The sequence below is a fragment of the Sapajus apella genome, unplaced genomic scaffold, assembly GCF_009761245.1.
Source record: "Sapajus apella isolate SASKATOON/1434 unplaced genomic scaffold, GSC_monkey_1.0 scaffold8, whole genome shotgun sequence".
Lineage (NCBI taxonomy): Eukaryota > Metazoa > Chordata > Mammalia > Primates > Cebidae > Sapajus > Sapajus apella.
Window position 1 is genome coordinate 12,389,528 of NW_022436948.1, and position 13,211 is coordinate 12,402,738.

At 40.2% G+C, this 13,211-nt stretch overlaps 1 protein-coding gene across 5 annotated transcripts in view; it reads left to right on the forward strand.

Annotated features, from left to right (window-relative positions):
* The window catches only part of TMEM50B (transmembrane protein 50B), a 48,619-nt gene that overhangs the window by 18,503 nt on the left and 16,905 nt on the right, over positions 1 to 13,211 (forward strand). For 4 of the 5 annotated variants that reach the window (XM_032276976.1, XM_032276977.1, XM_032276974.1 and 1 more), the window contains exons 4-6: positions 2,551 to 2,618; positions 5,851 to 5,943; positions 10,347 to 10,404. In XM_032276976.1, the coding sequence (XP_032132867.1) occupies positions 2,551 to 2,618; positions 5,851 to 5,943; positions 10,347 to 10,404 (219 nt within the window). The remainder of the gene's footprint in view (positions 1 to 2,550; positions 2,619 to 5,850; positions 5,944 to 10,346; positions 10,405 to 13,211) is intronic. The other variant, XM_032276978.1, reaches the window with a different exon arrangement.

Below are 13,211 nucleotides of genomic sequence, written 5' to 3' on the forward strand. Positions count from 1 at the left end.
TGGTCTTGAACTCCTGACCTCAGGTGATCCACTCACCTCGGCCTCCCAAAGTGCTAGGATTACAGGCACGAGCCACTGCACCCGGTGAAAGATGGGGTTTCACCATGTTGGTTAGGCTGGTCTTGAACTCCCAACCTCAGGTGATCCGCCCGCCATGGCCTCCAAAGTGCTTGGATTACAGGCATGAGCCACTGCGCCCAGCCTATTACAATTTTTTTTTTAGCCAAGAATGAGTGTTGGATTTGGTCAAATATCTTTTTAGCATCTATAAAGATTATCTTATGATTTTTTTTTTCTCATATTTTTTAAATCTGGTCAGTTACATATTTTCAGTTCCAAGATTTTTTTTTATATTTTAATACCTCTTAATATCAGGATGCGTCTTACAGTCAGTGGCATCTTAGAATTATAACCGATAACATTTTTATTTCTTGTCAGTATTAAAAAATAATGGTGTATCTTAAAATTGATGGCTTCTGAGATTTAATGAAACATTACATTTCTGCATTTTTTAGTAGTAAATCATCCCTAGGTGTTGTAATACACTCAACTTTTACCTTGGAGTATTATTATTATTATTATTTTTGAGACCAAGTCTCGCTCTGTCGCCAGGCTAGAATGCTGTGGCACCATCTCAGCTCACTGCAACCTCTGCCTCCTGGGTTCAAGTGATTTTCCTGCCCCAGCGTCCCGAGTAGCTGGGACTACAGGCACGTGCCACTATGCCCATCTAAATTTTTTGGTATTTTTAGTAGAGATGGGGTTTCACCATGTTGATGATGGTCTTGATCTCCTGACCTCAAGATCCACCTGCCCCAGCCTCCCAAAGTGCTGGGATTACAGGTGTGAGCCACCACACCTGGCTGGAGTATTATTATTATTTTTTAGTGTGCTACTTGACTGTGTTTGCCAGTGTTTGAGGAAAAGGCAAGATTGGCCTCAAAGAGATTCGTTTGTGGGTTTTGTTTTTTATTAAATTATTTTTAGGTTTATGTTATCTCATTTCATAAAAGAGCTTGGAAACTTTTGTTTGTCTGTAGAAGTGATTTATTTAGAGAGACAGAAACAGGAGGAGAAAGAAACAGCTAACTCTCACACTGAGTGGGAGAATCCAGAAAGATGGAATCCAGGAGAGGAAAGCAGCTTCCACACTGAGTGGAAGGGAATAGAGAGATGGAGTTTAGGAGGGGAAGACAGGCTTCCATGAGAGAGTGTAGAAGGGGACTCCAGACGGAAAATCCAGGATGGAGAAAAACAACTCCCACAAGAGTGTTCGTGGAAGGGGATCCAAACATGGAGTCCCAGAAGCTTTTTTTTTTTTGAGACGGAGTCTTGCTTTGTTGCCTGGCTGGAGTGCCGTGGCGCTTGATATAGAGAAATCTTGGTTCATTGCAACCTCTGACTACCTGATTCAAGTGATTTTCCTGCCTCAGCCCCCTGAGTAGCTGGGATTACAGGCATGTACCACCATACCCGGCTAATTTTTGTATTTTTAGTAGAGATAGGTTTCACTGTTTTGGCCAGGATGGTCTTGATGTACTGAGCTCATGATCCACCCGCCTCAGCTTCCCAAAGTGCTGGGATTACAGGCATGAGCCACCACTCCCAGCTGGAAGCTTTTTATGGATGTCTTTTAACGATTAAAAAAAAAAAATTAAACATTAAGATTACATAATTTCCTTATACTGACAGGAGGTTTTTTTTTTTTTGGAGACAGAGTCTCACTCTGTTGCCCAGGCCTGGGCTGGTGTGCAGTTGTATGATCTCGGCTCACTGCATCCTCCACCTCCAGGTTCAAGTGATTCTCCTGCCTCAGCCTCCCGAGAAGCTGGGATTACAGAAAACCACCACTATGCCCAGTTGCTAATGTTTTTGTATTTTTAGTAGAGACGGGGTTTCACCATGTTGGCCAGGCTGGTCTTGAATTCCTGACCTTGTGATTTGCCCGCCTTGGCCTCCCAAAGTGCTGGGATTACAGGTGTGAGCCACCCTGCCTGGCCAGGAGTTTTTAAAAGGTTATATTATGGAAAATGAAACTACTTATATCCATTCTGGCTGCCAAAAAGCAATTCCTGCTACAATTAATGTACCTTGCTCTAACAAAAATGGAAGGGGAAGCTGAATAAAGTGGGCTTATTTACTATACATAAACTGCGTTTTCTCTGAGCTTAAGAAATGGATCATAGAAAATCACCTGACTTTTAACACAAAGAGAAATTGCTTAACTCTTGATCATAATGAGAACGTTAAAATGGTATAATACTGAGTCATTCATGTATAAATGTGAAATAGACAAAGAAACCAGAAAACTGGCCCCTCTTGTATAATCTCTGGAGACAAGTGATAGAAGTCTCTTAAAATAAATGAAAATAAGATTAATGTAACATTTCTATCCACTAGCATTTTTATTAGGTTAAAAGATATGTTAAATTATTCAGATATTGACTTTAGTTATTAAATAATCTGTTTTCCTTCTAAGTGATATGTAAATATTTGAGTATTTAAACAGCAAATACTGAAATTCATTTGATGATTTTGTACTGTTTCTAGGATAAATGCGGTCTCCAATGCTCAGGTGAGAGGTGATAGCTATGAAAGCGGCTGTTTAGGAAGAACAGGTAAAGATTTTGAGCTTTTAATGTGTGTTAACAAAATATAAATTTATCAGCAGAAAAAAAGCCTCTCTTGTGAGTCTTTATTCAGGACTGGTAATAATTATATAGGATATTTTTTATTTGCTTTAAAAAAAGTTTTGGTGTTATCATATCCTTAAGAAAGTTAAAGTTATTGCTAGAAGTTACTGTTTTTGTTATGTTATGCTGCCGATGATATTGATAAACAAATATTGCTATTCAAATGGATCTTGGACTCCAGTGCTAATGATGGATTTATTCTTATCCCTATTGTTTTTTTTTTGAGACGGAGTTCCACTCTTGTTACCCAGGCTGGAGTGCAATGGCGCAATCTCGGCTCACCGCAACCTCCGCCTCCCGGGTTCAGGCAATTCTCCTGCCTCAACCTCCTGAGTAGCTGGGATTACAGGCACGCGCCACCATGCCCAGCTAATGTTTTGTATTTTTAGTAGAGACGGTGTTTCACCATGTTGACGAGGATGGTCTCGATCTCTTGACCTCGTGATCCACCCGCCTCGGCCTCCCACAGTGCTGGGATTACAGGCTTGAGCCACCGCGCCCGGCTCTTATCCCTATTGTTGACCAATAATGTTACTTACAAGATGGCTGACTATGATTATTGCCAGGAAAATAATGAACACATTAGGGGATCAAACCTAGGACTACAGTGTCTTTACATTCACTTCTGATCACCTGAGTAGCTACCCACAGACTGCAACAAAATTGTTAAGAAGATGCTATTTGTCTACACATAAATTATTTTTTTGTAATTTGAATTCTTTTTAATTGTCATCTGATTGTATTTTTTTAAAAGTTACATTGTAATATGAAGAAATTAAGGTACAGTGGGCTTAAATAACTTGTCCAGAGTCACAGAGCAAGTAAGTGTTGGAGCCGGGAGTGAACACTGACAGTCTGGCGCCAGAGCCTGTGCTTTTAGCTACCATGCTGTGCTTGTTTCCCATCGAGAACGATTTTTCTTTTTGTTAGCTTAATTGAATATAATTAAAGTACAATAAAATTTGTTTATTTATTTATTTACTTTTGAGACAGAGTCTTGCTCTGTCACCCAGGTTGGAGTGCAGTGGTACCATCTTGGCTCCCTGCAACCTCCACCTCCCAAGTTCAAGTGATTCTCCTGCTTCAGCCTCCCGAGTAGCTGGGACTGCAGGCGGTGTGCCACCACTCCCAATTCATTTTTCGTTATTTTTAGTAGAGATGGGGTTTCACTGTGTTAACCAGGATGGTCTCCATCCTGACCTTGTGATCTGCCCACCTTGGCCTCCCAAAGTGCTGGTATTACAGGCATGAGCCACTGTTCCTGGCCTTGTTAATTAATTATTTTATTACGAATGTTTTTTCTTTTTTTTTTGTATTATTATTATTATTATTATTTTTTTTTTTTTTGAGACGGAGTTTCGCTCTCGTTACCCAGGCTGGAGTGCAATGGCGCGATCTTGGCTCACCGCAACCTCCGCCTCCCGGGTTCAGGCAATTCTCCTGCCCCAGCCTCCTGAGTCACTGGGATTACAGGCACGCACCACCATGCCCAGCTAATTTTTTGTATTTTTAGTAGAGACGGGGTTTCACCATGTTGACCAGGGTGGTCTCGATCTCTTGACCTCGTGATCCACCCGCCTCGGCCTCCCACAGTGCTGGGATTACAGGCTTGAGCCACCGCGCCCGGCCTTGTATTATTATTTTTGAAACAGAATGTTACACTGTCACCCAGGCTGGAGTGCAGTGGCACCATCCTGGCTCACTGCAGCCTCCACAGTCTGGGCTCAAGTGATCCTCCCACCTCAACTACCCAAATAGCTGCAATTACAGGCACATGCTGCGCCCAGCTAATTTATTTCTATTTTTTGTAGAGACAGGTTTTGCCATGTCTCTACAAATCACACCTGCCATCACACTTGGCTGATTTTTTGTACTTTTAGTAGAGATGGGGTTTTTACCATGTTGCCCAGGTTGATTTCGAACTCCTGAGCTCAGGTAATCCGGCCACCTTTGCCTCCCAAATTTCTGGGATTACAGGTGTGAGCCACGATTCCCAGCCTTTAAGGATTTTTTAATAGTTTCTTTTATTCATATTAGATAAAAAATATGATTGAATATAATTTAGAGGTTGTATTTCTCCAAAGAACTAAACATTACTGTTTATTTCTGGAGATCTGCTTTGTATTGTAATAAAATTTAGATAACATAGAGGCCTATTTCTCTCAAATATCAGCTGTTGTAACCATGATGAGCTTTGATCAGTGCTTCTTCCTTATCTGGTATCTAAAATGAATCTATTCACTGGTAACAAAATATTTTCAACTGAGGCAAATTTAGTTTTCTGTTATGGAAGTTGGCTAGGATTTTTTTTTTACTTCAGCAGAGCGTTGTTCTCCTTCCACAGGTGATGGGACTGTCAGTATACCTGTGAACAGGGTCTTGTGCAAGTGTTAACCTGCTTTCCTAAAAATGTGTTGAATCTACTCAAGTGTCCAGATGATTACATTATTGAGATCTAGAATTTTGTTCAATGCATGGTTGAAGAGATGCTTCTGATTTTGAACTTTTCAAGAATATGTGGTACAGATTGGCTGCTTCAGCCATAAAAAAGGCCTGAATATACTCCTAAAGAATGGCCATTATTTGTACCATATTGAGTAATGGTGTGATTTTAGCAGCTTACCATTGATTAAAAAGGGACATATTAGTCCTTATTCATTTGAAATCTCTCATTCCTATGTGGTGATGGCGGTCTAGAATATATATGCTACTTTTAATAGAGCAATTACTGTTTTGTTTGTTTGTTTGTTTTAAGATGGGGTTTCACCACGATGGCCAGGCTGGTCTTGAACTCCTGACCTCAGGTGATCCACACACCTTGGCCTCCCAAAGTGCTGGGATTACAGGCAGGAGCCACCTCGACCGGCCAGCAATTACTTTTATGATATATACAACAGGGTAATTTTTTAGTTAGGGCATTCATTTCTCTAGTAAGTGAAAAGGTCACTTTCTTTTTTTCCTTTCCATGCATGGTTTAACTTCTTTTAGTTTTGTTTTTTATCATCATTAATTTAACTTACAGCAGATTTATATAAATATGACTATCTTACATATGTATAATATATATTAGGCTAACAGGGTTCCTAGTATTATATATTTCTGAGACATTAGAGAGCTGCAAAAATGAGCAAAATCATAAAGCCTCTTCTCCACACAGGTGCTCGAGTTTGGCTTTTCATTGGTTTCATGTTGATGTTTGGGTCACTTATTGCTTCCATGTGGATTCTTTTTGGTGCATATGTTACTCAAAGTAAGTATGTAATCTTCCTGTGTTTTATAGGAGATACTCAGATATGTCTTTTATATTTGGCTTACTCTACCTTGAGTACAATTTAGTCTAATGATTCAGCTAGAGTGAAGATACTACTGTGTGTAAAGATACATTAGTTGTTTAATAAAACTTGTCAGTGGGAACACTTAGTGCAGTAGGATAGTCCTGGTTAGGAAATCCAAGCCACTGACAAAGCCTGTACCTCTCAAGTCTCCAGACTTTCTGCTTTCCTTCTTTACCTTAGACTGCCAGGCTTTTATGCTAGAGGCCCCATTTCCTTGCAGTAGAAAAAATGAGAAACCAGTACAGGTATACAGTCCCTTATACACAATTCTAAAATCCACAAAATGCTGAAAATCAAGTTATTTATAACTAGTTTGGCAGCAAAACCTGACCTAAACTGACATGGGGCTCACTATGGTCTTTATCCCATTTTGTGTTTATTATAGGAATGAATATGGATATATTGGATTATAGGATGTTTGTCCATACCCAGCTGGTGATCCTATGTAATATATGTGCTTTCCCTTACTGTTCTTAAATTTGAAGAACTCTGAATTATGAAATATATCTTGCCCCAGGGATTTCAGATAAGGGGTGTAGAACCCTTATCTAATAATTTATGGATTATCAGTGGATAATCTTTCTTTTCATTAATACCTTCTCTCTCCAACCTAATCCTGTAAATTTTTTTTTTTTGGAGACAAGAGTCTTGCTTTGTTTCCCAGGCTGGAGTGCAGTGGCATGATCTCAGCTCACTACAACCACTACCTCCTAGGTTCAATTAATTCTCCTGTCTCAACCTCTCAGGTAGCTGGGATTATAGGTGCATGCTACCATGCCTGGCTAATTTTTGTATTTTTTTCTGTTGAAAAACAGAACCCAGTTTCAAAAGTGTCTCTGGAAGTGTCGAAAGACTGTTTCACTGGCCCTCTTCCTTTGCTCCAAAGATAGGAGTCAATTTCAGAGAACACAGTTTATCCTCTGACTCCTCTGCTTCTGGAATCTTTCTTTGGTTGACTGTCACATCTCCTTGTCCTGACCCACAGCTATTTTTGAATACTTTTTGTAGTATCATTTAAGTCTCATAGTTTGATCCGTGGAAGATCTTTGGAATACCTTTGTTTTTCCTTTGTCTTTCACTTGGTACAAAATAAGTCAGATTACAAGAGGACAGTGGTTGGCTAATGCTTAAATAACATTGCTCATCAACTATATCTAAAATGTGTTTTTTAGTTAATTAAAAATACTGCTAGAGCACACAGTTCTGGTATGAAGCTTATCTGAAGGAAAATGCTTTTTTAAAAATAGCTTCATTGAGATGTAATTTGCATATCATATAATTCAGCCATTTAAAGTATGCAGTTCAGTGTTTCTAGTATTTTCACAGAATTGTGCTACCATCACCACAATCCAATTTGAGAATATTTTTATCACCCCCATACCCATTAGCAGTCACTCCCCATTACTCCCTTCCCCTAGCCCTAGTCAGCCACTAATGTACTTTCTGTCTCTATAGATATATCTATTTCATATACGTGGAATCTTATAGGAAAGTGTTTTTTTTGTTGTTGTTGTTTGTTTTTTTGAGATGGAGTCTGCCTCTGTTGCCCAGGCTGGAGTGTAGTGATGTGATCTTGGCTCACTGCAACCTGTGCTTCCCAGGTTCAAGTAGTTCTTTTATCTTAGCCTCTCATACAGCTGGGACTGCAGGTGCATGCCGCCATGCCCAGATAATTTTTCTACTTATAGTAGAGATGGGGTTTCACCATATTGGTCAGGCTGGTTTCGAAGCCCTGACCTCAGGTGATCCACCCACCTCGGCCTCCCAAAGTGCTGCATTACAGGTGTGAGCCACTGTGCCCAACTGGAAAGTGTGTTTTAAACTCATTTTATCCCTGACTCTAAGAAGGATGGGCCGCTGTCACTGATTTCTTAAAAGGTCTCCATAGTTATGTTAAAGAAAAACTTCAGATAAATTAACAATTTGAGCAAAGAATGATTCATGAATCGAGTAGCGCTCAGAACCAGAAGAGTTTCAGAGAGCTTCACCCAGCAGCATGAGCAGCTGTAGGCTGAACAGAAAGCAAAGTCAAGAATTTAGATTGTTTTGTTATAGCAACAGAAAATGGACTTAAAAAATAATAATAATAAAAAAGAAAAAGAATTTAGATTGTCTATAGCTATGTGTCTTATTTATGCATCGTCTCATCAGTTGGCTGCTTGGGATTGGCTAAAGCTTAGCTGTTTGTGATTGGCTAAAATTCAGCTATTTATTACAAAAATATATCCTTAGGTTTCAGTTTGTTTTCATAAGTTAGGTTGGGGGTCATACAGGAACTCAGAGTAGGGAGATAGCCTCAGGTTAATGGCCTCCTGCTTATTTACTTTAGCAGTTGAAGTGATGCATGAACTTTACAGTTTCTATAGTGAAAACAGGAATAAATTGCCATTTCCATAAAGTATGTAGGGAACTGGTTTTTGCAAAGGCTGTACTCTTGTTGACTGTATCTTTTTTTTTGAGATGGAGTTTTGCTCTTGTTGCCCAGGCTGGAATGCAATGGCACAATCTTAGCTCACTGCAACCTCTGCCTCCCGGGTTCAAGCAATTCTTCTGCCTTAGCCTCCTGAGTAGCTGGGATTACAGGCACCTGCCACCATGCCCAGCTAATTTTTTGTGTTTTTAGTAGAGACAGGGTTTCACCATGTTGACCAAGCTGATCTTGAACTTCTGAACTCAGAGGATCCACCTGCCTTGGCCTCCCAAAGTGTTGGGATTACAGGCATGAACCACTGAGCCCAGTTGATTGTATCTTAATATTTAAAGAACTAGTGCATATTGATAAATTTCTTGATTGTGAATTTCATTTTCCTGTTTCAACAGCATTGCTTATTTAAATATACTTTTTCTTTTTTTAAGACGGAGTTTTGCCCTATTGCCCTCCTTAGGCTAGAGTGCAGTGGTGCAGTCTTGGTCTACTGCAACCTCCACCTCTTGGGTTCAAGTCATTCTCCTGCCTCAGCCTCCCATGTAGCTGCGATTACAGGCACCTGCCATCACGCCCAGCTAATTCTGTATTTTTAGTAGAGACAGGGTTTCACCATGTTGGCCAGGCTGGTCTCAAACTCCTGACCTCAAGTGATCCACCTGCCTTGGCCTCCCTAAGTGTTGATATTACAAGTGTGAGCCACCATGCCTGGCCTAAATATACTTTTCTATTTGTAAAGTGAATATGACTTTATTTCAGAGAGCATTTCTAGTGCGTGTTTCAAGTCTTTTACTGTACTGATTTGTTTGAACTATTAATATTCATAATAATAGCTAACTTTTATATACTACTTTATAGGATAGATACTGGTCTAAGCACTATATAGAGTCACTCATCTTATTCTTACACTCTAGGGTAGGTGCTATTACAATGCCCATTTTACAGGTGAGGAAATGAAGATATGCTGAGGTTAAATTATTTGCCCAGGATCATATATTTAGTCCGTGGTATAGATAGGATTCAAACTTGTGTCTGGCTCAAACTTGGAGCTCTTAGCCATGCTTCTGTATTGTTTGCTGTGATATCAAGAGCTCATAATTGAACCAGTTTCTTCATCCTGTCTGGTATTTTTTAATCAATATTTATAGTTTACAAAAGTTAATCATCCACAGAAATTTAAGTAGTTTCCATTTTGTTTCTTTTCTCTTCCTATAAAGATAGTAACTCATGGATAGATTGAGTAAAAGAGAATGATGATAAATTGTAACTATGTTGTTTATATCTGACACATTTGCATGATAAAACTCCTGGATTGAGAGCCAGGCCCTGTGGTGTGTGCTTGTAGTCCCAGCTACTTGGGAGGCTGAGGCAGGAGGATCACTTGAGCCTAGGAGTTTGGGCTGTAGTGTGCTGTGATTGTGGCTGTCAGTAGCTCCTGCACTCCAGTCTGGGCAATGTAGTGAGGCCCCATTTCTTTAAAAACTAAAATAAGCCTCTTGAATTCATGAAAGAAAATAACAGACTTTAAAAGTTAAGAATTTAATTTATATATTTTTACGATTTTGTATTTCAATATTGGCCATAGGAGGCAAAGGAACAAGTTACGGCTTTCTCAGCAGTTTCGATGTAGCTAGAAACAGCACAAAATAAAACTTTAGACAAAAATAAAACTTGATAAGTTCATTGACTTTTATCCAGAGTAAGACCAGTCTTTTGTTTTGGGGGAATTAAGTTGGCATTTTCTTCTTTCAATTTCATTATAGATGTCTTAGAGTTAATGAATAATAGCAGTATGTTGTAATACACAAAATGTGTCATTATGAAAGGCACTGATACTTTATTACTGCCGTTTGCCTATCTAACCTTCTAATCTGTTTTACTTTATGTATGTAGATACTGATGTTTATCCGGGACTAGCTGTGTTTTTTCAAAATGCACTTATATTTTTTAGGTAAGTTGTCTAATTTCTTAACCACACCTGTAGCATTTACAGAAGTGTCAGCTTAAGTAAGGCAGCATATACATGGAGCACACATAAATCCCATGGATTGGACACAATGATAGAATTTATTTTATTTTTATTTTTTTAAAGATAGGGTTTCAGCATGTTGGCCAGACTGGTCTCAAAGTTCTGACCTCAGGTGATCTGCCCGCTTCGGCCTCCCAAAGTGCTGGGATTTTTAAAAGGTGAAAATTCCACTGTTACATAAGAGTAGACATAGGCCTTTTAACTAGGGATCTTGCTGTATACCAAGACTTTAGCTGGATGCTTTATATATTTTATGGGTTTTTTTTTTTGTTTTTTTTTTTTTTGAGACGGAGTCTTGCTCTGTCACCCAGGCTGAAGTGCAGTGGCACGATCTCAGCTCAGTGCATCCTCTGCCTCCCAGGTTCAAACAGTTCTCTGCCTCAGCCTCCCAAGTAGCTGGGCTTACAGGTGCAGGCCACCACGCCTGGCTAATTTTTTTTGTAGTTTTAACAGAGATGGGGTTTCACCATCTTGGCCAGGCAAATTTTGAGCTACTGACCTCGTGATCCACCTGCCTTGGCCTCCCAAAGTGCCGGGATTACGGGTGTGAGCCATTGCACCCGGCCTTATTTTATCTTTTAAGTTCCCATTTAGGCCAAGTACAGTGGCTCATGCTGGTAATCCCAGCATTTTGGGAGGCTGAGGTGGCTGGATTGCTTGAGCCTAGGAGTTCAAGATCAGCCTGGGCAACATGGCAAAACCCTGTCTGTACAAAAAAATATAAAAATTAGCTAGGTGTGGTTACATCTGTGGTCCCAGCTACTCAGGAGGCTGAGGTGGGAGAATTGCTTGAGCCCGGGAGGTCGAGGCTGCAGTGAAGCAAGGTTGCACCACTGCTCTCCAGCCTGGGCAATAGAGTGAGACCCTGTCTCAAATAAATAAATAAAAGTAAATAAATAAATTCCCATTTAATTATTTTAAATATACATCAGATGGTATTCCCATTTTATTTGTTTTTATTTTTATTTATTTATTTATTTTTGAGACGGGGTCTCTCTCTGTAGCCCAAGCTGGAGTGCAGTAGTGCAGTCTTGGCTCACTGCAACTTCTGCCTTGGGGCTCAAGCAATTCTCATGCCTCAGTCTCCCGAGTAGCCGGGACTACAGGTGCCTGCCACCATGCCCAGCTAATTTTTTGTATTTTAGTAGAGACAAGGTTTCACCATCCTGCCCAGGGTGATATTGAGCTCCTGAGCTCAGATCTGCCTGCCTCGGCCTCCTGAAGTGCTGGGATTACAGGTGTAAGCCACTGAGTCCAGCATTATTCCCATTTTATAGATGAGGAAATAAGGCTTAGAGCTTGCTTTAGGATGCCTAGCTAGTAAATGAGGAGCTGGGATTTGAATCCAGACTGCTGCTTACATAGCCTATGTTTTGTTAAAAAGCTGTGTCAGGCTCACTGCTTCACTTGACCAGCCTTTTGAAAAACAAAACAAAACAGGTAAAGTACCTTTATTAAGAAAAAAGGAAAAACTGGAATTAATACATGCATGTATGGTGGCTCATGCCTGTAATCCCAGCACTTTAGGAGGCTGAAGTGGGCAGATCACCTGAGGTCAGGGCTTCGAGACCAGCCTGGCCAACATGGTGAAATCCCGTCTCTACTAAAAATACAGAAGTTAGCTGGGTGTGGTGGCGCGTACCTATAATCCCAGCTACTTAGGAGGCTGAAGCAGGAGAATGGCTTGAACCCAGGAGGCTGAGGTTGTAGTGAGCCAAGATCGTGCCATTGTACTCCAGCCTGGGCAACAGAGTGAGACTTCATCTCAAGAAATAACATAAAATTAAATTAAATTAATCTCTCCATTGTCACTTTGGAGAATTAAAATAAAGAAATTAATTTCTACTTCTGCAGTGTTTAATCTACCATGCCATCCAATTAATTTTTCATCTGAGACATTGTATTTTCTATCTGTAGAAGCTTGATTGGGCCTTTAAAAATATTTCTGATGTCCTTCCTTAACATGCTCATGCTCTCTTTCACCTTCTTGAACACAGAGTATATTTATAGCTATCTCAGGGTCCTGGTCTAATTGCCTGTGCATTTCTACATCTGTTTCTATTGATTAAGTCTGCTTCTATTTATTCTTCATTTTGGATCTGTTTTCTATTATTTGGAGCTTTGCATGTAATTTGTTGGGACTGGATCATTTGCTAGTCCTTTAAATGTTTTTGAGCTTTGTTTTGGGATGCAGTTAGGTGACTCAGAAACAATATGATCCTTTTGTGTCTTTTAAGCTTTGTTATAGGCAGGATGAGAGCAGCTGTAGTCCAGGATTAATTTGTCCCTTACTAAGGCAGTCATACCCTTTGAGTGTTTCAATGCTCTGACGCTCCATGTTTTCTGAGGTTTCTCCACTTGACTTGTGAGAATATCACCTCTCTTCCAGCCTTGTGGTAGCTTTGGGACATGTTCTCTCCGGTGGTTCTTTCCTTTCCTCGGGTAGTTTCTTCTTATGTATAGACTGATCAGTACTCAGCTGCAGACTCAAGGATCACCCCCTGCAGATCTCCTGTGTTCCCTTTGTGTGGCTGTCTGTACGCTGCCTGGAAAACTCTCACCATGTGGTCTGCTCCAACTCTCAGGAGGAGATGCTTTACCTGGATTTCCTCTTATAGCCTTAACACTCTTGGTTTTGAAAGATGTTTGGCAGTTCTGCTCTCTTATGTGCTGTCAGTCACATATCCTTGGCATGTAACTGGCAGCCTTCAGGGATATAATAAGTTATC